General features: G+C 38.7%; 1 protein-coding gene across 3 annotated transcripts in view; it reads right to left on the reverse strand.

Annotated features, from left to right (window-relative positions):
• Positions 1-24,239, reverse strand: part of NGEF (neuronal guanine nucleotide exchange factor) — a 76,984-nt gene that overhangs the window by 44,845 nt on the left and 7,900 nt on the right. The window contains exons 2-5 of one of the 3 annotated variants that reach the window (XM_039347100.1): positions 18,551-18,834; positions 12,457-12,592; positions 2,142-2,399; positions 1,338-1,480 (exon numbers count right to left, since the gene is read on the reverse strand). In XM_039347100.1, the coding sequence (XP_039203034.1) occupies positions 1,338-1,480; positions 2,142-2,399; positions 12,457-12,592; positions 18,551-18,818 (805 nt within the window). In that variant the 5' untranslated portion in view covers positions 18,819-18,834. Of the gene's footprint in view, positions 1-1,337; positions 1,481-2,141; positions 2,400-12,456; positions 12,593-16,549; positions 16,661-18,550; positions 18,891-24,239 lie in introns of those variants that run through there. The other 2 variants (XM_039347099.1, XM_039347101.1) reach the window with 2 other exon arrangements.

Here is a 24,239-nt window from a genome sequence, read left to right on the forward strand (position 1 = left end):
ATTTTATTTTATAAAGTGTTGAATTAACATTGTGTATTTAAATACATATTTTAATAAGGCTTTATATTTTATTTGAAGTTGTAAGCATTCATTCAGAAGTTACTGTACTTGTATGGATCAAGGCATAGCACTAATACTGTACGTACAACATAACCATATTTAGAAACATGAATAATTTGTCACGGGAAAGTCACCATAAAAATGGTTTTCTTTCAAACTATACTTTCTTTCAAAGTATATACTGCAAGCACTTTGTTTTTGGAACACTAGTCAAAGTGAGATTAAAATAGCAGCAGGACAACTGTATCTTGGAGACCATGCTAGCTTCCCACACGTAACTGAGAAAGAGAAATTGCTTTTAGACATCTTATGATATGGAATGAAACATAATGTCCCTTGAACTACATTTTTTTAAAAACATATTTTCAATACTTGTTGAAAATTGACTTAATAATTAAGATTTTGTTTAGCATTAACGTGGGCACTGAATAGTGAAAGATGGGAGATAGTCCTCAATTATTTCGTGCTTGAAGGTGAAGTTAGATATGAATGAAGTTAATATACTTTGTCAGTGTTTCTCAAGCTTGACAATTTTAAGGCATGTGGACTTCAACTCCCAGAATTCCACAGCCAGCATTGCTGGCTGTGGAATTCTGGGAGTTGAAGTCCACATGCCTTAAAATTGTCAAGCTTGAGAAACACAGGTGTAAAGGGAAGCATATATTTAAAGTGTTTTATATTATTATTGATGTGTTTCTGCTGCATATTAATAATACAAATTAATTATCTTCAGCCATTCAAAATTCAATTTTGGGCTTCTCTTCTCTGCATGTGTTCTGCTCCAAAACAGTCATCCAGAATCAATTTCCCCTCATCTTCATCCAAAAAAGCATCCAAACTTTTATCTGCACAAATTTGTGACAGCACAAAACTGGAACAATTCAAAGTGTATGTGTGGGGAGAGCTGCAGGGACAGGGGTCAAAAAAAGGCAAGATGGCAGCTGCAATCATGCAATCATGGCCCCACCCCTTTTTTGTGGTGGCCAGCAACTCGACTTTTTTGAACCCTTCCCTTATTAGTTTTGGATATAAATTAATATTGCATGACTTCTGTAGATGCCACATGCTAAATATAAACAAGCAAGCAAATAAATAGAAGCCCCTCCCAGTGGACTCCCCTGTAACCAAATGTTATCAATTCCTACTTCCTCGTTCTTCATGATATTTTCCCTTAAACTGCTTTTCTCAAACAGGACAAGCACGGGGGTCTCTAAATACGCCTGCCCGCTCCAACGCAGCTTGCAGCTCTGAGGACTGCAGTAGAAGAGTCCCCTTACCTATTTGCTCAATGAAGTTCTTCCAAGAGTCTGCGGTCATGGGGTGAATCATCTGCAGAGCTTCGGGGAAAGCAGCCGGGCAGTCAGTCTGCTCAGGGGTCTCTTCCGGAAAAGAAGTTGGCCCCGCCATGGAGGGGGATTCGCTTTGGTAGACAGAGAGAGGGGGGGGGAAGCAACGCCGTTTGAGCTTCAGTGCCTCTTTCGAGCCGTTCCCAGCCTTTGCCCGGATTCCCCGCTTTCTCAAGGCAGGGACTAGCCGCGCTGTAAGTGCTTGCGGAATTATAGCAAATCAGAGTCAGTTGACCGGAGCTTCAGCCATTCCCCTCCCGGCTGCCCTTCCTTGACTCTACCTGTTAAGAGATATTAGCTCTCCTTAACTAGAAGTCCCCGGGGCAGGAAGAGGACTCGGGGATTCTTTCGTGGAGGAAACCATCGCGCTAGACGCGGGCAAACGAAAAAGGAGGGAAGGTAGCCAAGCGGGGGCGAAGCTCCATAGACGGCGGAGTTAACTCTTGTGCGCCCTTTGGGGGCTTAGCCAGAGAACCAGGGGTCGGGGAGAGTCTAAGCAGGAGACCCGGCGTAAGCCAGCTGGCTCGGGGCGGCAGAGCCTCCCCTTTCCCTGCGGGAATTAGCCGGACCCGAAAGCAAACTGAACTTCGGCAGCTTTTCCCAGGAAAGGCGCCGCAGCCGGAGTTGGCGCTCCGGAGTGGAAGAAGCGAGCGGCGTCGCGTGTGGTGGCTGGGGCGGAAGGGGCGCCCCCGCGGAGGACGCGCGAACTCATCCCCACTTTTTTTAATCCCTCACCTGTCAGCTGGGCGGGCTGCGGCCACGCTCTCGGCGGATCCTTCGTGGTCCAAGGCGCAGGCGGCGCTGAGCGCGGCAGCCAGCAGCTCCATGCGAGGCGGTGAGGAGGGCAGCGGCAGCAGGAGCGATTCCGGCAGCGGACGGCTGCTGCTGCTGCTGCTGCTGCTGCTGCCGCCGCCGCCGAGCGATTCCGCAGAAGACGTGAGACCGGGGAAGTCCGGGCGGTTGCCACGGTAACCGGGGTAGGAAGGGAGCAGCCTGCGCAGGAGGGGAAAAGGGGAAGGGAGAGAGAGAGAGAGAGAGAGATCGGTGGCGGGGGGAAAGAGGCAGCCGCCGCCCCCTCACACTTTTCCTTTCCTTGTACTTGTACAGCTCCCAGGCACCCACTTCTTCCGCCGAAGTGGGACTCTTTCCCTGAATAGCTGCTTTTCGAAACAATCCGGATAGGTCCAAAGGTCTCCTCAGAGGTTGCTCGCAGGTTAGCGCGGGAGCTAGTCAGGGAGCTTTCTGAGCCCCGCCAGTTTTCCTCCCCGAACTGAATTGATGTTTACTTTCAATAAAATAAAAATATCGGAAGCAAATTGCTAGCTTCCAGCACTATGGTACTGTATTGTCATTTCCCAGAGTGAATCCATCTCAGCTAACTTTCAAAGTACAGAATACATTTATCTGTAAAGAATGGGCCATAATGGTTTGGGATTCCTTATCATTGTTGGCATCACGTGGGGAAACATGGAGCCAAAATAGATTTGTCTATTTTACATGGAACCCAGCATGGAAAAAAAGAACCATAAGAATCACAAATCTGATTAAATCTGGAGCTGTCAAGAGGACAAAAAGTGAATCCAAGACATCAGTTCTAATAGATTCACTCAGTTTTTTAAAAGAACCATTGAACCTACTACAGATAACATCTATCTATGGGAAAAGAGCCGTAATAGCCACAGATATTATCACTTGGGGAATGGTCATCGACATGCAGAACTAGCACAAAACCCTGAATCTGATGCACAATTTTATAGGACTGGGATTCACTGAAACAACTACAAATCATAATCAATGCCCCATTTGCAACTAGCCATGGCAAATCATTCAATGGTAAGACTTATTTTTTCTCTTATCCCATCTTAATCTAGGCAATAAGTAAGACAAAGCTTAAGTTATCTATAGCTGTACCTTACACCCTCAAGGTGTACAAAATGTTAGCTTTGTGACTAGGAACTAGCCAATAGAGACAGGAGATCAAGATAAGAATTAGCAAGGACAGCCAATGTAACATAGGGGTGAGCAGATGGTAGGGGAATATTCATCCACCTTGAAAGGACCTTAGAGTCCTTTCAAGTCCAGCTTCCTTAATTCACTACACAATGTTGGCTTTTCAGCCTTTCTTTGAAGATGTCCACTGGAGAAGAACATCTACTAAACACTTTACCAGGCAACTACTCAGAGTTGCCTTGAACTCTGAGATGGACAGCACATAAATTTGACAATATGCTATTCCACTGGTTGAAAGCTTTTACTATGAGTACATTCCAAATCCAAATCTATTTCCTTATGGTTTCAAACCATTGGTTTGGGTCTGGTCCTTCAGAGTGACAAAGAATAAGTCTTCTGTCTGCTCTATTCAAAAACACTTTGGATAGCTAAGGATTGCAACTTAGATAGGCTAAATGTACCCAGTTCATTTAACTATTCCTCCTAGGACTTAATTTCCGGTCTTCTGATCTTAGTAGGTATCCTCTGAACTTGTTCCTAGTCCATCATAGACTGCAGTGCCCAGAACTGGACCTGGAACTGAAAGTAGTGCTTGGCAAAGTAAGGTAGTACTTGCCAAAATAGTTTTTGCCATTAAGAATAAAAGAGCTAATAAAATAAAAGTTGCATACGCCAACCCATCTTTCTGATATTATTCATTCTTCCTCAAAAATGTGCAGGATAACGCTGGAAGATGCATACAGATAATCGTCAACTTACAACCATTCATTTACTGACCATTCTAAGTTACAATGGCACTGAAAAACTTGACTTATGACTGTTTTTCACATGACTGTTGCAGCATCTCTGTGGTCATGTGATCAAAATTTGGACAATTGGCCACTGGTATGTATTTATTTTATTTATATTTTATATTTCTTAACTGCCCATCTCCCTTGGAGAAAGGCTATTTGTGGGGGCTGCAGTGTCCCAGGGTCATGTGATCCCCTTTTGTAATTTTCTGACAAGCAAAAACAATGGGGAAGGCAGATTCACTTAACAAGCACGTTACTAACTTAACAACTGCAGTGACTCACTTAACAACTCCGGCAAGAAAGGTCATAAAATGGGTCAAAACTCACTTAACAACTGCCTTAGCAATGGAAATTTTGGGCTCAATTGTCATAAGTCGAGGACTAACTTCTATAAATCTAGAAGTTTTCTTTCCCTGCTGTGAAACTGACTAAGAGGGATAAAACTGGAATTTGCTAGAAGTTCATAAAATGAATACAGAATGAGTATTCACAGATGAAATTCACTTGTAAATGGGAATTTATAGGGGAACTTAAGTGGACTTGACAAAATAATTTGTTCTGGCTACCTGGAAGGAAGGGAAGCTAAACTCACAGCCAGCCAAGCTGTTTGCAGCAGGAATGCACTTATGAATAAACATAATTAATTTTAAAATATTGTTTCTGTGCAGATCTACCTGCTGCAGACAAATGATATTGTAAAAAACAGAAGGTAACGTAGCAATTAGAGCCTATTATTGCACTGCTGTAGAATGTATAGAAAGAAAAGGGGGAAAGAGAGATTTATAATATTTTTCTCAATGGCTGGATTTACACAATATGTTTAGTTTGATAACTTTTAACCTTACTGTAGTTATTTGTGGCTCACCATTTTTGTGCAACCCGGCCAATTTAGCTTATTATTCAATGTATTGTGCAAATACAGAAAATAGATTATTTCCATAACCAAATTAAATATGTTCTATCCTTAACCAAAGTAAATATGTTGTGCAAAATCAACTTTATATGTTCTAGTATTTTATGCTCACATTTCAAACATGAAAAATACTGTACTATATTCAATAGTGTATATTTCCTGGGTAGCAGTTTGGTTTATAAAATACAAGTTGATGCCTGAAACACAAAAGGTGTTTCAGCACCAATCATGCAGAATTGTCTGATGGTAACTTTTATGGAGATGAATGACACATAAGCTGAAATGTGTTTTGTTGAGGAAGGTCTAGGATCTAGGTGATCTGGACAATAACATGCATCTGTCTTTGTATGAGTTTACCATCCACTGTGCATATGTATATTGTTCTCTTCATCTATGCACTAAAGCAGGCCTGCAAACTGCCAGTCCACGGGCCAGACACGTCACGACAAAACCACACCCACCCCATTGCTGGCACTGGGGAAAAAGCTCCGATATGTTGTGTGACGTCATGTGACATCACGACTTTGACATGTCTGCACTAAAGCATGCTTAATGGTTACTTATTATATATTTATACTGCTCAATAATAGGACTTCTTTAATGCATAGCATCATTATTCTATTATTCCAGATATAATTTTAACAAATAGTTTTAAAATTTCTACAACGTAGAGAATTACCCAGTATTTCCTGTTTTTTTTTTTTTACCCAAATGCTGACTAGTTTTGATCCTGCTTAATTTTCAAGATCACCCAGTTGTGCTAAATAGCTGGAAGAAAACTAAGCTGCATATTCTATAACACCTCTAATCAACATCAAAATATTTTACCAGTTTAACTTATTTCATAACCAATTTCACCATGCTGTTAGAATTTTCCCCACATATACTTCCTATAAGTGTCACAATTTTGCAACACGTTGAATTTGGCAGTAAACAAAAATTAAACAAAAATAATAATAGAATATAATAGAATAGAGCAGGAAGGGATCTTGGAGGTCTTCTAGTCCAGCCCCTACTCAAACAGGAGAACTTATACCATCTCACACAAGTGATTGTCTAGCCTCTTCTTAAAAATCAGTGATGGAGCGCTTACGATTTCTGAAGGCAAGATGTTCCACTGGATAATTGTCCTCACTGTCAGGAAGTTTCTCCTTAATTTCAGGTTGCTTCTCTCTTTGATCAGTTTCCAACCATTGTTTCTTGTCCTGCCTCTGGTGCTTTAGAGAATAATGTGGCTCCCTCTTCTTTGTGGCAGCCCCTCAAATACTGGAATACTACTATCATGTCTCCCCTATTTCTTCTTTTCTTTAGACTAGCCACTAGCCAAACCCAAGTCCTGCAGCTGTTCTTGTATGTTTTAGTCTCCAGGCCTTTGATCATCTTAGTTGCTCTTCTCTGAACATCTTTTTTGTGATATGGTGACCAAAATTGTGGTTTTACTAGGGTTTTATAAAGCAGTACTAATGCTTCGCGTGATTCTATGTCTCTGTTTATCAACCCAGGATTGTATTAGCTTTTTGGCTGCTGCTGCATACTGCTGGCTCATAGTCAAGTGATCGTCCACTAGACTCCAAGGGTTCCTCTCACAGTTATTGTTTTTGAGCCAGGTTTCACCTAATTTGTACTTGTACCTTTGATTTTTCCTGCCTAAATGTAAAACTTTCCTTTTCTCCACATTTAAACTTATTTTGTTGGATAGGGCCCATTGTTCAAGTTTGTAAAGATCTTTTTGGATCCTGAGTTTGTGTTCCACGGTGTTGATTACTCCTGCCAGTTTAGTGTTATCTGCAAATTTGATGAGTTCCCCTTCTATTCCCTCATCTAAGTCATTTATGAAGATATTGAAAAGTACTGGGCCTAAGGCAGAGCCTTGTGGTACCCCACTATGCAGGAGACCTTTAGTGAATGAATGAAATAGAAAATGAATTTAGAGGGAAAATAGCAGAACAGATTGGTGCATATGTCAATATTCATCATAGCTTAAGACTTTTACTATCTTATCGAACAGGTTATTACAGTACAAACATTGGTGATACCTCATCTATGAATAGACAATCTTGCCTGCAGATCATTAAATCACAGGCAGGAACAAAATGGAAGCTTTGAGGAATGATCCACAAAGTAATGGTCAGGAAGTTGGGAATACATCTTTCATTAGTAACACTACCTTCTGAGTCTTTCCTCTAAATTGAATTGGAACCCACTATCTCACCGTGCCCCATGTTCCAATCTATAGAGATAAACCAAAAGGATGTAACGATTGTGGATGAAACAATCACTGAGAGGTTTTCAGCATGTATAATGTGTCTGTTTACTCCCTAAATTGCCTGTGACTGCCCTACTGAGATGTCACTCATAATCACTCAAATTTCTCAGAATAGTGCACTGTTCCATCATTAGATGATGGTATAAAAAAAGAGACCTAAAGAGGCATATAGATGATTTTAAAAGTATCTTATGGTAGTTTAAAGTTTTTTCGTGTAATCAAGAGGATAAGGGTTAAGGTTGTCATGGATATTCTTAAAAACTAAACTATTTTTATTATTAATATATTAAATGGTTTCTTATATAGTTTGCCATTTACTGCCAGACCATTAACCCATTTCTGTGTTCTCCATTTTTTTTGTTAGAAAGATTCTCCATGGTCTCAACCAATTTCCTTTTATGTTTCTCAGAGGTATTGAAATGGTGGATTCACCATTTTAGGTCTGAGCCAGCAGTGCAATTATTACATTCATCTGCTGTCCAGCTTAATTTTTTTTATGCGCTGCAATGTAAGAGGAGAGCTATTCTCACTTTTCTCCTATTTTAGCGCATATTGTGCATTTTTTTATACAATGAAAATTAAGAATTGAATTCACTCTTTTCCATCAGTATAGAGACATCCAGATATAAACTACATATTATTACTGGGATTTTAGAATTCTAGTAATTACTCCCATCTTCTTAAATCTGCTTCCATAGATTTATCAGTTCTGTAGAGATAGTTCCCCTGGAAAAGAGTGGATGCAGATGCATTAACATTTCAAATCCTTCTGGAATTGGATTTAGGTAAAAGAGAGATGGAGATGACATCTTCTTTTGCCAATACAACTTTAGAGAACATAGGAGGGGGGTTGTGGAATTATACAGCTAACCCTTTCCAATACTGATGCATATCGTGGCTGCACATATATCATATGTTCCTTTAGTCAACACATATAATGATACATACATACATAGATCCTTGTATGAGAGGGGATTCTGATTTGGCCAACTTCTTTCACAACATGTGGAATTCTTGATATATATTAATGTTTATAGACAAACTATTTCATCATGCTATCTAAACATATTAGAATAATTTCTGCTTGAGTTTATAGTTATATGTGATTATTGCATACATATTTGGAGTTGAGATAGATTCTATGCCCCTCTCTTCTTCAGAGAGTTGGAAGAAAGGGTGAACCACTTTAATATCCATTTTGCTTCAGAGATATTTTTCAAGCATCGCTTTCCTTTTGTGGATTTATTTTTCAAATAGACTCTTACCATTCTTCTTCCAAGGCTATTTAAATTAGGTTGGAGGGTTTAAATATATTCCATGTTAGAAATTTTAGATTAAAATTACTCTATTACACTTCATTTGGCACAAACCTGAGTTAAACAGGTGCAGTATAAAATTGAGTTGGGGCCATTTTATACATGCCTTTGTGAGAGAATGCATAATGTGAAAAATCTTTTTTTCTTAAAAATTCTGGCAATGCATAAAAGGATTTCAGAGAGAAGAGCGAGATGATATCACTAGTTTGGCATTTGGTTAGCTAATGTTGTAATCATATTTCTTACAGATGAAAATAAAAATGGTATATCTATTTGGAAAAAAATTAAGTGAAGTTGCAAAATATAATTTCTGAATAGGATTCTATGTTTTACAACTCATCATTAAACTTGTTTGCTTTGTTTAACATAAAATTCATTTGGAGAAAAGGGGATATTCCTATTCAAACAATGGACAGCTTCTTTAGCTATATAATAATTATTCCCATGAAAAACATGACATTTTAGCCAGACCTGTTAATCAAGCTATAATACAGGTCTAGCTCTAAATTCATGTCCCAGAAGTTGCTCATCTAGGAAGTTGCTGGCATGGAAGTGATGTTGCAGGAAGAGATCAATAATGAGTGTGTTCCATTTTCAAACACTGTTGCAAGGAGGTGATATAACCAGTGCTTTTTTTGTAAAAAAAAAAAAAAAAAAGGTGCCCGAACTCACACACATCATACAACCCGCCTTGCCTACCCTATAAGGTTCCATCCAAAAAAGGTGCCGGAACTCCGTTCTGGGCATTCTATGAGAAAAAAAGCCCTGGATATAGCTATTCAGTGAATCCAGTTCTGTCCCTATAATTGGTAGATCCATACGTAGTCCATGGAGGACCATGAAGCTGGAGAAGAGTAGGCAAAATGGCATTCCATCAACCAAAGCAATAAAAATGATAAGAAGGACTGCTTCGCTTTTGGCAGAAGCAGTGCCAAAGTTGTAATTCATTCAGTGGTGACTTAACGAGCAACAAACAGCTGGCAGCATGTTCTGTTCTCTTTCCCTAAAGGCATCTTGTACTAGTTTTCTCATTTTGATGAAAATAGCATCATATTGTCATCAAAAACTCCACCCTTTTCAAAAATGATGTAAGTACAAATTGGGCAGGATGTACATTGTATGTCACAACACGGAACTTTGTCATTTGCCTTCCCCTATTCCTGGGCAGGGATCCCTGATTAGCACTTTTTTAAAAAAATCAAAACTGCATGTACATGAAGCTCATCTAAGAGCTGACAAAGATGTTTAGAAAATGGCAGTCAGGAATCAAACAAGCAGATGCCTCTGTGGAAGTCAGTGCTTTCAGGACATGACATAAATAAACCATTACCAGGGCATATTTATGTCACAGTTAATGGGACTTGAAGACAAGCCCTAAATCTTTCTTTATTGTCCTAAATCCAATCTATTACTCTGCTTAGGCACTAGTAGTCTAAAAGACTGCCAGCCTCGGCTATATTCATGAAAAAGGAATGGGTGTCACCCTGATATTTGCAGTGCATGAAATCTAAAGCCTCTCATAATCTACCTGAGAATTCTCCTCTATAGCCTACCTTCACTAGAACTTCTATTGATACTCCTTCCTTTCATGTCAAAGGGTATGCAGGCTCTACACTCTTCCAGAGACAATATAATTGTGTCTTACGAATGCTTTTGAAAGAATTGTTTAAAAATTGCTTTAGATCACAAATAATGGGTTCAAATTTATCCACAATGTGGTTACTTCGGCGACTGGTTTCAGTACATTCCGTGTATCCAGAATTTTTCTTTCAAATCCAGACATGAAACTGAGAGTTTAGTTCCATTTTAAACTCTTATATAGACTTTCACAATTTAATTTATCTTGCCATACCAGATGAGGTCAAACCATTTATCTCTCTCTATTGTAATGTAACAAATGGAAGGCAAAAATAAATAACTAAATGGTCACCCTTTTGGGTCTTCAGTTTTCCCAGATGAAACCTTATTATGATCCAGATGCAAAATAAGTCTAATGTCATGCATATCTCTCTCCATTTTTATCTATGTCATGGTAATAATAATATTAAGGTTACAATAAAATTTAGAAGCTTCCTAGTCAAATTAAATATTTAAACAGGTTTGTAGATTTACCCAGATATAGAAATATGCATATTCTTAATTTCATGCATATTTTATGGGCAAATATGGAACTATGGAAATAAAAATGATGGGGTCAGCTTTTGTTTCTAGAAATACTCCTACTTTTACACTAACACCTAATCTTTGTTAAAGCAGGAAAGAGCAAAAAAAAAGCTAAGCTGAATCTCTAAAAAATGTGAGAATTCAAATTCTCAGAACCTGAATCATAGAGTCATAGAATCATAGGCTGGAAGGGGTCTCAGAAGTTTTCTAGTCCAACTCCTTGGTCAAAGCAGGAGTCTTATATCATTTGCTTGTCAGAGGTTTGCAAAAAGTGATCACATGATCCCGGGATACTGCAACTATCATAAATATGAACCAGTTGCCAAGCATCTGAATGCTGATCATGTGACTGTGGGGATGTTCCAATGGTCGTAAGTGTGAAAAATGGTAATATGTCACCTTTGTCAGTAATTTCAAATGGTCACTAAACAAACTGTTGTAAGTCGAGGACGACCTGAATGCTTTCTCTTCTCTAGCAGTTGGCCCTATGCAACCTTTGTATCCTTGGCTATGTGTTATGTTCTCAACTGCTCTATAACTCCTCCTCCCCCTATTTTCCTCACCTTTTACCAGAGCATATCTGCTTTATCCTGACACCTTAGTTTGCTGGAATCACTCAGCATTTTCTGTCACAGTTCTTCCCGCTTTAGTGGTTAGGTTTGAGATCAGTGGAAGGCTTTGTGTGAGGAAAGTGAGGATTCTGATTCTCTGTGAAAATTTAAAGCAATATCTGAATTTCAATATTAAGTGACTGAAGTTGAAATAGGTTTTGGGATAAACTGATATTGGAAACCCTAAGCCAACAATGAGCAATTCTTTTTGCCCTTAAAAAAAAATCCATTGAGTGAATTCAGGAATTATTGGAGTGGTCAGGATCAAAAAAGTGTCTTTTTGGGGGGGGGCGAAGGGGTGGATTTTTAAAAAGATTATATTCTCTTTAAACTTCTTCAAATGGAGGAAAATCAGCCCTTTTAAACTTTTTGTAGAAATTAAGACATCTATGATATTCTTTGGGTCCTTCTCCACACAGTTTCAGAATTGGGACAAATATTTTGGCCCTGCACACTTTGGAAACCACCTTGGATTGCCCACTTCTGTCCTAGACATCATTCCCATAAACAGCCAGCAGGCACAATCAAATTCTACCTTCTTTTCTTGTACAGGGATGGGGAAGCAGGCAGATTGGTTGGTTGATAGGCAGTGGAGAAGGTTCGGTTGGTGCCGTCGGCAACCCTATTTGTGACTAAAGTGTGAGAAAATTCCTGTCATCTTTACTAATTTGTTGTAGGTCCCCCTAGCCAACCAAAGGAGTACTTTTAAAAGTATTCCTATACCACCATGGTTCCCATTCTGTCTTTCATTTGTTCTTTATTATAATGCCATCTGAAACTCGGAACTGCTAGACAATAGGCCAGCCTTGACTCTCAGGAGGAGTCAAACAATTTGGCTAAAGAGATTAAATAAATAAAAGTAAAACTCAATTAAACCGAACTAAGAGGATAGAGGACAGAGAAAAAAATTAAAGGAACAGAGAAATCAAAATGGGAGGACAATATTGACTAACCAGTTTTAATTTTAATAAAATATAATTTCACCCTTTCTATTTTATTTCTGTATTTTCAGGGAAATAAGACATTATTTTCCTTACCTTTGAAACCATTGTTCTTCTGTGGCTGTCATATTCAATTTTCCGTGTAGAGACAGACTCTTGTGAAATATATGCAACAGTTCCTCTTTGTTCAGCTCATTTTTGGTATTACCATTTTTGAGTGAGCCTTTGCGTTCTAAAAAAAGTGTTTATAAGTAAGTATTTGCAATTAAGTGGAACAAGAAAAAGATCATAGTTACGCTCACTGGGGAAGGCTGATACATATTTTTATACATTTTCCAAAATACTGAAGAAAACATAGTATATTTATCTGGGTATATTCCTACAAAAATCCCAAGCTTTAAGACCTCATTCTTTTCACAGAAAAAATTATATTGTTTGAAAGGCTTCCTCTGATTTCAGTTTTCAATATTTTTTGCTTTATGGAACAGAAAATATATATATATGATTTATAGAACTGCCTATGTCACAGCAGTGATTCTGTGACATACAAAGATTTAAACCATGAGCACAATACCTATGATGCCCTGGTTTAAACAATAACACTCAAAACAAAAAGCCACTTCACCAAGAGAACTCACTTAACTTACTAACCCAAATGCCTAGGGAATAATCAGATCTTCAGTGCTAACAGGCTTGGCGCTATGTGGATCTCTGGGAGGAGATGCTGTTCTCTGCAGATGCAGCCATGGAGAAAGCACAGCTGTAGGTCCAACAAGATGGCATTAATTGATCAAAGGGACCCGGAGTATTCCCTCCGTGCTAGAATTAGGGAGCAGGCAGAAATAGTTGGGGACAGGCAATCCCACAAATAGCCTGGTCCTATGCCTTATAGAACTTTCTAGGTAGAATTTAGCACTTTGAATTGTTTCTAGAAGCTTATTGAGAGCTACTGCAGCTCATAGAGCAGAGGTGTTATATTAGTGTATCAAGAGCACTTGTGCTGCAGCCTTCAGTATCATCTGCAGCTTTCAAATGCTCTTCAGGGAGAGCCCCATGTAAAGTTTGTTACAGTAATCCAAACAAGAGATGATTAAGGCTTCCTTGTCCAGGAATGAGAAGCATTCCTCACCTCCTGGATCCAGCTGGTTGTTTTTTATTGGAAGAATTTAATCAATCAGGAGGGACAGGGATCTAATACACAGTTGGCCAAAGTCACAGATAAAAAAAGTCCTATATACCTAATTAGGGTCAATAGGTTTAAACGATCCAAGATGACTGAGAAGACTATGCCTCAGGCAATTCCATAGACTCGTACAGCTGGATCCCTGGCTCTGAATGAACTGTTGTAAGTTGAGGACTACCTGTATTTCAAGCAGCAACTAAAGCTTCAGTCATACCCTATCAGAACCCAAGGAACAACCCCAATCTCCCTGTGGAAGTCAGTAGGGTCCATCAGATGCCAGGGTAAACCATTTGATAGGTCCTGCTTCCCTATGGGCAGGAATGATACCACAGAACTCTAGAGCCAGGAGGGAGTGATCTGTTCATGGCAAGAGACTAATGGTAACATCACCGGTTCCAGATCCCATTCCAAATGCCCTTAGTTAAAAACCAGGTCTACTGTATGTATGGCCTTTGTTGTAGTCAGGCCAAGGCTAATTTGGCTTAGGTCCACAGTAACTATGAATTGCTAAGCCAGTTCCAAGCTATACACAAGGAGGGCAAATAGTTGCCTGAAATCCACTGGAAATTTAAGATTGGGGAACTCCAGTGTCAACCAAGCCACAGACTCTAGCAGCTCCAATAAGGTGCTTGCTATGTAACCGGAAGGCTGCTATACAAGCAATACCAATAAAGGAGAATATTTGTAGCACAGGGTTGAAATGAGGCATCCTTAGTGCTCTCTGTGCTTAATTGTTTTCTTGCAGATGTCTCAGTACCCAACCTAGATAACATCATCAGTGCTAGCAACAGTGACTTCCTGTAGTACAATTTTACCAAGAGGATCTTACATTAGACCAGGGATGTTAAACTGCCAGCTCTTGATGCATCATGCGGAAGCCACGGCTACCCCATTGCCAGCAATGGGAAAACAATTCCAATACATTGCACAATGTCATGTGGCGTCACGAGTTTGACATGTCTGCATTAGTGGCCCTGACAGCTGTTACGGATTCTCAGGTAACAATTGCCATATCTCCATCCTGACTCTGGCTTTACAGCTAATGCTACACACAAAATGCGGCAGGGCACATTTCAAACAGGCAAACCCTTCCTCTAGACACAGGCAGTTTTGATGATGCAAACAACATCAGATTTCTCACCCACAATTAAATCATGGGTGAGGCTAATTTTATTACAGGCTAACTGTGTATTAAATAACAGCAGTCAGGAGCCAGTGTCTCTGCAGCCTTGATTACCAGGCCTTAGGGCAGACTACAAGGGGCTGGAAGATGCTCTCATTCAAAATATTGAGGTCACTTTCCCCAAGAACAGCCCATCTCCCTCTCCTAATCATTACCCTTGCCTGTCCTTCCTTCCCCACCCAACCAATCTTCTCTGAGCCTAGCTGCTCTACTCCTATGCCAAAGAGCATCAACATACCACCCAACGTATCAATGATACTAACAGTGACTGGTACCTGCATCAGGGATGCTTCTGCCTCACACTCAACATCCCTTTACTCAGGAACCAATTCATCTTGCAAAACCTCATGTCAATGCTACCCATGCTACCCAACCCAACTCACCCTGGACCATTCTGTTTTCACTTGGGAGGGGAGGAGCCCCACCAAATCTACAACAGCTGCAATCCTCCAAGATGGAAGAAACTGGCAAAATGGCCCCTGGTCCATGTGGTTACTCCAATGGCAGCTGCAGAACACAGGTGAATCCTCCTACTGCTCTTGTTCCCGCTGCCATCCCATGCCAAAAGCTGGAGATAAGCAGCTCTCCAAAAGCCAGATAAATCCTCCTCTGGCTTCTCACAAACAAAGAAGCTGACGCTTCCTTAACAGCTGACAACTGGAATATGTCTGGGACAATTCTAACTTAACAAGAACTCAGTTCTGAATCACTTCATTATTATCTTCTGCCCTGTTCCTATCTTCCCTCTCCACTGATACTCCAGTTCTTGAACTGACCACAGAAACTCCCTTTGGAACTGGCTGCCTTTTCCTACCTTCTTCTTTGAATCTTACGCACAAGCTTCCTGTTAGTTATTGATTTTGTGCCTTTTTCATGTGGTTACTGGCAGCCTTGATGTAGGCAGGACAATATTATTCAAAAATTCTGTCCTTGTTAAAATGAGCACTAAAGCACTAAATGTAACCTAATCTGATTCATGGGGTAAATGCACCGTGATATTTTGTATTTTAGGGCCCTTTATTAACATAGTTAATTTTGCAATTAAATATACATTTGTTGGTCATTTGTTGCATATCACTTTTATGCCTTCTTTTATGCCTTTCTAACACGAGTACAACATTCTGCAAGTAAGACTTGGTGCCTTGAAAATGTAGTACATTCTCTTGAGACGTGTCTTCATTCTTACCTTATATGCTACATAAGGTAATAAGACTCAAATGAACTTTTAAAATGAAACTAGTAAAAAGAAACTTGTTTCTCAGCTATTTTTAAAATATACACATGTATGTTCAGTTTAGCATTTGCATAATTTATTTACTGTTAAACCTGCTTTCTTTACACATAACATCTCATTCTGTAAGTCTAGAATACATTTTCATTTTACTGTATATGTTTTGTCTGTCCTTATTTTTGACCAGCAAAAGTGTAAATCCAGAATCAGCTACCCCTTTGACCTTGATACTAGGACATAGTTTATCCTGTGGCCAATTAACTATGCAATCCCAGCTAGCCTCCACCCTCCCTATGCCAAACTCGTTATTTTTTCTTCTAAAGGACAATAATTCTTCATTCAGATTTACTCTTGGCAGTAAACAACATTATTTCTCCTACTACCATCCCCCCGAAAAAAGCAGTGGCTTCCTATTGGTAGGAAAGGTGAATATAAATCACAAATAATAAATCTAAATAAATAAGATCAGAGCTCCTTTCCAAAGAAAGCAAATGCCCACTTTTGATGGTATAGTAACAGAGCCTAATTCAATTTTGTAAACAAACAATATTTCAACGTTTTCAAAATATTAGCTAAAAGATACAAAGCTCACCCATTCTTATTGTCTGTTCATTTTAGCCAACGCTGCAGGAAGTAATTCCCCATTGGTCAATGATTTAGGTCTTTTGGGGGTGGGCAGTAATCCACTGAGATTGGAAGGCTGAAACTTACTCTTTCCTAGTTTGAATAAATATTAACCGAGAGAGAGAGAGAGAGAGAGAGAGAGAGAGAGAGAGAGAGAGAGAGAGAGAGAGAGAGAGAGAGAGAGAGAGAGAGAGAGACTCACTGCCTCCTAATGAAGGCAGCGGTTCTGGAGAACGTATGGATTCCTCTTCAGCTTTTTAGGTGAACAAACACTAGTTCAACAAAGAAACAGCAGAGAGTATGCAGGACAGCAAAACTTGAAGGCTACACTCTCCATCCACTGGAGAGCAGGCTTTTCCCCCAGATAGATTGTTCTACGGTACCAGAGTCCAAAAGGGTCGTGTTGTTTTCAATTGCAATGACTCTGCTGAATGCAGGTCAGAGGCTTGGTGCAGCGAGTCTCTGGAATCCAGGTGATTCAGTGAGGAAAGCTGCATGGTTTCCTGTCAGCACACTGCTTTGACAGGATGGAGAAGATGTCTGCCTTGCACACAGAAAAGCTTATTTCATCCAAAGAGACTATATTCAGGACAGGAATAGAATATTAAGTAGTAGATTTTAGTTTTAGGCTGTCTGCTTGCAATATTGCAGTGAAAGAGATCTACACAGAGATCTGCCATAGGAATAAGGAATAAGGGCCTGGTCATTTATGACAAATGATAGAGGAAGTCTTCAGTTTATGACCATCACTGGGACCAGAATTTCTGTTGCTAAGCAAGGCAGCTGCTAAGTGGGTTTTTACAATCTTTTTTTGCTACAGTTGTTAAATGAATCACTGCAGTTGTTTAGTGAATTAATTGGTCATTAAACGAATCCGGTTTTGCCCGTTGATTTGGCATGTTGAAACTAGCTGGGAAGATTACAAATAGAGATGATTCTGAGACACTGCAACCATCATAAATACATGCCAGTTTCCAAGAGCCCAGATTTTGATTCACACGACTGTGAGGACACATTGACAGTCGTAAGCCCAAGAACTGGTCCTAACTCCCTTTTTTCAGTGCCATTGTAAATTTGAATGGTCCCTAAACCAATGAGGACTACCTATATTGTAATATGGAGCAAGATGAACCTCTGTCCCAAGGAAGGAAAAAACACTTGTCACTTCTTAGGGGGGCTCCTCTCTCTTTTGGAAAAATAATGGACTTTAAGTGGGCATCAGAGCAACACTTCTTAGCAGGAACAAAAGCATTAGTTTAGTCGTGAAGGCACCAGGCTAGAAACTAGAAAACTATGAATTCAAGTCCTGCTTTAGGCAAGAAAGCCAGCTGGATGACTTTGGGCCAGTCATTCTCACAGCCCAACCCACCTCACAGGGTTGTTGTTAGGGGGAAAATAAGAGAAGGAGAGTGTATTTGATATAATCACTACCCTGAGTTGTTTATAAAAATAATAAAGTCAAGATTTAAATAAACGAATGAATAAGTAAATCGCTTTGAATCACTGAATTGTGTACATAAATGTTAAATACAATAATTTATTTGTGATGTTGAGAAGCAGAAATCCATATGGATTTGAGTTACTTATCACCCAAGTTTTTAAAATTATATTCTATTATGCTTTTGAAGATTCATTTCTATGATACCATTTCTACTTTGGAGTAAAGATATAGGCTTCCTCATTTGTATAAAATATTCTGGTAATTTCTTTTCCTTCATTTGTGGCAGGTTTGGCAAAGTAAATTAAGACTTAAATAAAATTTATCAGATCTTGCCATGGTTGTCTTTCCCTTTTCAAATCTCTCTCTCTTTTTTTTTTTTTGCCCTTTCAGGCAAAAAAGGGAGCACCCAGATTCTAGAGTCCATGTTGACTGACATTGTCTCATTTCCCCTGCTTTTCCTATTAGTATCCATAATTTTTAATCTCAATGGGAAAAGAAGTAAGGCTATCCACTTAGGCAGGTACTTACCTTCAAGATGTTCTGTTTGAATTTCTTTACTACTCCTTGCTTTCTTTTTGTTTCGAAGTCTGATAGAACGATAATATATGGAATTTCTTCGAATAGGAATGTAACGTGTTTTTGATTCTTTCTCGGTCTTACTGTCAGATGCCTCAGAATCATCATCAGAGATCACGTCCAGGCTTGATATTGCCTGTGGAGGACTATCCTTCTGGATACCATTGGCTGATCTCCCACGGTGATGTCCTTGTACCTCTTCCAGTTTTTCTTTCTCCATAGCAACAATTTTTATTCTTTAATAACAAGGAAGCAAACGAGGAAGTTTTGTACATTCCATCAGATCTCTTAGCTTGAGAATTTAAAAAAAGAGAATACAATATATTTTTATATAAAGAATAAATTGTTGCTTGATAACAATTTAGAAATTGATATTCTTCTTAATTCTATACCCCTTTAAGATCATTAAACAGTTTGACACATTAATTGAAAGAAGGCTCATTCATAATACTTTCAAAACATTAATCTGGATATGATTCACAACTATCTTGATCCGACAATCTGCACTACTATGAACTGCATTTACATGGAAAAGTTATGTATTAACACTGCAATTTAGCTCGGACTTCAATAGAATTTATTTTTTTAAAATGGAAAACACTACGAATAATATTTTAAAATATTCAAACACAAGGTCCACGAGGAAACACATTTCTGATCTAGGATTATCTTTAACACTAAGCTAAAGAGAAGCTGGAAATAGATAAAAAAAATTAGGTAACCAGATTAAAATCTTAAACCAAAATTTTGTCTCCCAGAGTTGCTCTCTTATGCCATGTGCCTCTCTTCCTTCAGCAAAGTTAGGTGATATACAATATACTGGTACAATAAGTCAGCCTAAGCAATAGGGAAGTCTGTTTTGACTAGGGTTACCAGAAGTCCAGCAAAAGAGCGCATATCCTCCTTTTTATCCTTATGTCCTCTCTCCAATAGGCATAGTCTTAAAATCAAATATTGTCCAGGCTTTGGGTATCTCTTCATGAGCAGCTTTTCTTCACAACAGCACTTCTGTAATAAGGGCTAAGGCAAGTTAACAAGCTCCCTTTTGTGAACTTAATTAGATGATTTCTACCCTTCCTTTCCCAGCCTGTTCTGCTACCTGAAATTGACTAAACCTTAATCAGTTACTGTCTAAAGACTTTTGTCTCCTAACCCTCCAGCACATTCCTGCCATTAAAAAACCAGTCTTTCGGATGTTGGAAATATAATCTCATGTGCATATAGATCTAAGTACTTTTGGAGTAGTTTTGTACTGTAGTTTTTATCACAGATGCCAAGAAAGTTAAACAATGTGTCTTCGTCCCCCATCTCAGTTTGTCTTCAGATACCTGGTAACCCTACCTTTTTCTAGTTAACCAAAATCATTAGTAGCAATAATTGTAAAATCCCAATATCAAGGATTAAAGCCTTTACTTCCAGATGCAGTTAATATCTTTACAATATGCATTAACCATTAATGCCTTATTTATTAATTTTTTTGCCGTCCATCTCACAAGGTTATGCGTTAATATTAATACTTTCAGATGTTACATCAAATACTAATTGAATTAATTATAGTTAATTAATTGAGAATATGGTTTCAGATTGCAAATATATGGAGATGCTATTCCCTCCCCCCCATCCTCTCAGAACTCATAAGGTCCTTCCCGCTGCTATAGTGGAACTGCTTCTGGAAGCAGTGAGCTAAACACAATTTATCAAAGCACATCCTATGCCAAACCATAGTTAGCACAAACCGTAACTTCCAAACTCACTTCAAATTAAGGTTAATTTTGCTGCCTGATCACAAACCAAGGAGATTTTTATTATTTCATCTAATGTTTATAGGACTGTTACCATATTTATTAATACTTTGCAAATAAAAGTTTCATCTTTAGTGATACTTTGCCATATTTCCTCCCATTCTGGAGTCAAAAGAAATCATGCTGACCTAAATTGGGCTGACACTCCCCCACAATATACTTCCCTCAATGTATATCTCCCCTCAATGTATATATATCTCAATGTATATCTAGAATGAGACTATACTATGCCTGTCAGTCCTTAAGACAGATCAGACTAAGCAGTCAATGTTATATATATCTTGCAAATCTGAATGAACTTTCCTTCTCCCTCACTGAATCAGGGAGGTCTCCCTGAGCCTGTTTCGTTACCTTGGTAGCAGTAATTCCTCTTGTCTTTCAAGGCAATTCCCAAAAAACCTCAACAGAGATCACTCAGTTAAAATAAGATATTAAATGTTTAGAATAAATATAGAAAAAGAAGTCTAGATTATGCATCCCTTGCTTCAATGCTGAACATTTTCTTGAGAATGAATGCACAAAAAATATCAGTGGTATGATTTAACCATTAGTAAAACAAGGATGAAAACTTTTGAGTCTCTCTCTCTCTCTCTCTCTCTCTCTCTCTCTCTCTCTCTCTCTCTCTCTCTCTCTCTCTCTCTCTCTCTCTCTCTCAATTTCTTCAAATAAATAGTTAAAAGGCGGGGAGGGAGAGAGCCTCAAAATGCCAACTACCCCCAGCATTCAAAGACCTCTACAGTGTAGGCATTCCTCAACTTTCAATCATAATTTCTGTTGCAGCATCTCCACCTTCTTAAGTGAGTTTTGCCCCATTTTATGATCTTGCTTGCCACAGTTGTTAGGTGAATCACTGCAGTTGATAAGTTAGTTCAGAGGTAGTCAACCTTGGCTCTTTTATGACTCGTGGACTTCAACTCCCAGAATTCCTGAGCCAGCACCATTGTTAAATGAATCTTGTCTCCCCATTGGTCAGAAGGTTGCAAAAGGGGACCACCTGACCCCGGGACACTGCAAGAGTCATAAATATGGGTCAGTTGCCAAGCATCTGAATTTTGATTACAAGACCGTGGGGATGTTGCAACAGTCATATATGTGAAAAACGGTCACAAGTCACTTTTTTCAGTGCTGCTGTAACTTCAAATGGTCACTAAACAAGCTGTTGTAAGTTGAGGACTACCTGTATATTCAGCCTCAAGTGAATTATGCATGGTGGAAGGGAAGGTGAAGGAGAGAATTGGACTCTACTTGGTAGAACATTGATTGATTAGGTTTATATAGTTGCCCATCTCAAAAATGTGATTCTGGGTGGCAAATAAGTAAAATAACAATATGTGCTTAACTGTTTTTAATATTAAACAATTAAAGACAAATACACAAACAGTTAAAACACAAATGCAAATTTAAAAAACATGAAAAAAAACCAAACCAGTATCTTACATACAGTGTAACAATCCTATGGGATCCCCATTTCTCTGGAATTTTATGGATATTTCATTTATAAATAAATATTCTTTTATCCCAAGAGGAGTAGTTAGAAATATAATCTGGGTGGCCTTTTTCACTACTTATTGATAAGATTACTAAGGAATAAGTCAAGCTTGCCAACATTTTCAAAATCAGGCTCAGGCTCCTATTTATTTCATTATGATTTCCAGAGTAGCATAATATGCACTGTTTGTTTTGCTCTTCCCTCCCCCAAGATACACATTTGGTCCCTGAAACCCTAAAGAAATAATATTTGTACATTTGGTAATAAGATAGATATCAATTAGGAGCAACACTTCTATTCACACTGGCTCCACATGCCTCTCCATGAAAGTGGCTGTGTCAAAAAAGCTGCACTTTATGTGACTATTAACGATCCATGGTCTTTCCTGACTTGCACATAACCACAACACAAAGATGCCACAGAAACTACTTTTTTCTTGCATTCCATTGATCCCCAGCAAATACTTCAGGCAGTCCTAAGTCAAACATTGCTAGTCAGTTCTTACAATAATGTTTTCCCCTTAAATTAACAGCAGTTTTACCCTATATACAAGGTGATGTGCTTCACCAATCATTTCAGGCAGTACATTATGCTGGTATCCTTTATGCCACCTAAAGAACTAGTGAATAGGAAGAGCTCAGAATGTGACTTAATTCCAGGTAAGCCTATATTACAGCACAGAGATTTAAACAAGAAAACATCTATTCAAAGAATGTAGCAGATAGCCACAACTCCCACCTTCCTTTTTTTTCTAGCCAATGTAAAACTATATAAAATGTTTAGCTAAATTGTTCCTTGCAGTCCTATAAACACCTACTTAGATGTGAACCCACTTGAATTCAGGGAGGCTTTTGCTCAAGTAAGATGGCAGTAGAACTGCAATCTTCTTAAACTTGAATTAAAGAAAACAAATAGAATCAGATAACTTTTTCACAGCTTCTTAAAAAAATGATGTATCCTCAGTATCATGCTTTACCAAAAGTAGCTGGGCTTACTCATAAATTTCTTTATTATATTCCTAGCTCAAGCAAAGAACAAACTTCTGAGTTCTTGTATATAGCAATCCAAAATTTGAGGTGGGAGGCAAGTAGCTATGATTATTAAACTGTGGTTTAACTGTAATTTGACTTTTGACCTTAACTAGCAGCCCAACAAATAAAATGGATAACATGAGTATCAAGTGACCACATCCAAAAGAAGCCACTTAGAGGAGAAATAAAATAAAAAAACAAATAGAACCTGGTAGAAACAATATTAAGCAATTCAAATTAAGTTTACTGTTTTTGTTTTATTGAGAAGGGTTTTCCTAAAGCAAGGGTGTCAAACTGCCGGCCCATGGGCCGGACGCGTCACGACGAAACTGCGCCTACCCCATTGCCAGCAATGGAGAAAAAGCTCCGATACGTTGTGCAACGTCACGTGACATCGTGAGTTTGATATGTCTGTCCAAAAGGGTCAGACTTTGGCAGTTTCAGAAAATCCACAATACTCAATAGGATGCAAATATAGTCTCACAGCAAATTGCACAGGGAATGGGAAATTGGAGAGTGCATCAGTGTTATATTTTTCTAAAAGTTTTTTTGCCATTCTGACAGTTTGTGTCACTGACACATAAATTCTAAATGAATTCCCTGTAAAAATTATTTGATTTTGGAATAGCTAAGTTAGATGGACAGGAACAGCAGAGAGGGGCATTGTTAAGTACTTTACTTCAAAGTCTACTCAAGGGCTACATAACTGAAGAGGAGATTTTTACTGTTATTAAGTGGGGACTAGCTATAAACATTTTCAGATGTCCAAAGGTTAATAGAAAGTTTCTGTAAGCATGTGATCTGTTTCAAGGAATGAATGTTTGTCAAAAGAAATAAAAACAGCTATGTATAATCTTTTGCTTCTTCCCACTTTATTACATGGAAGTGTTAGGGGAAACTGAATGCAGAATTAGTTAAATTTATGGTTTGTGGTAAATGTTTAAAAATTGTGTGTAATAAAACAAGAAGAGATAGGACCAGGAATGAATGGGCACCAAATGAATTGGAGTGAATGTAAAAGCAATATGAAATAAGACATTGGGGTAGTTTGATCATACACTGAAAATGATTTACAAAACTGATATATGAAGGAAGGATTGAGAGAAGGGGGGAAATGACCACATGACTGGACTTAATTTTATAACTGTTTTTTTTAATATAGTGCTAAAGTGAGTCACTGCAGATTTTAAGCAAATCCAGCATATTCAATGGGCATTTTTTGCTTTTTCTCTGCCAGAAAATGGCAAAAAAGCATTGCAAATCTTGGTCATGCGACCACAGAATGCTGTAACTCATTGTAAATGCAAGTTGGTTTCCAA

This window comes from Crotalus tigris, unplaced genomic scaffold (genome assembly GCF_016545835.1).
Source record: "Crotalus tigris isolate CLP2741 ecotype Arizona unplaced genomic scaffold, ASM1654583v1 scf7180000018053.2689490, whole genome shotgun sequence".
NCBI classification, from domain to species: domain Eukaryota; kingdom Metazoa; phylum Chordata; class Lepidosauria; order Squamata; family Viperidae; genus Crotalus; species Crotalus tigris.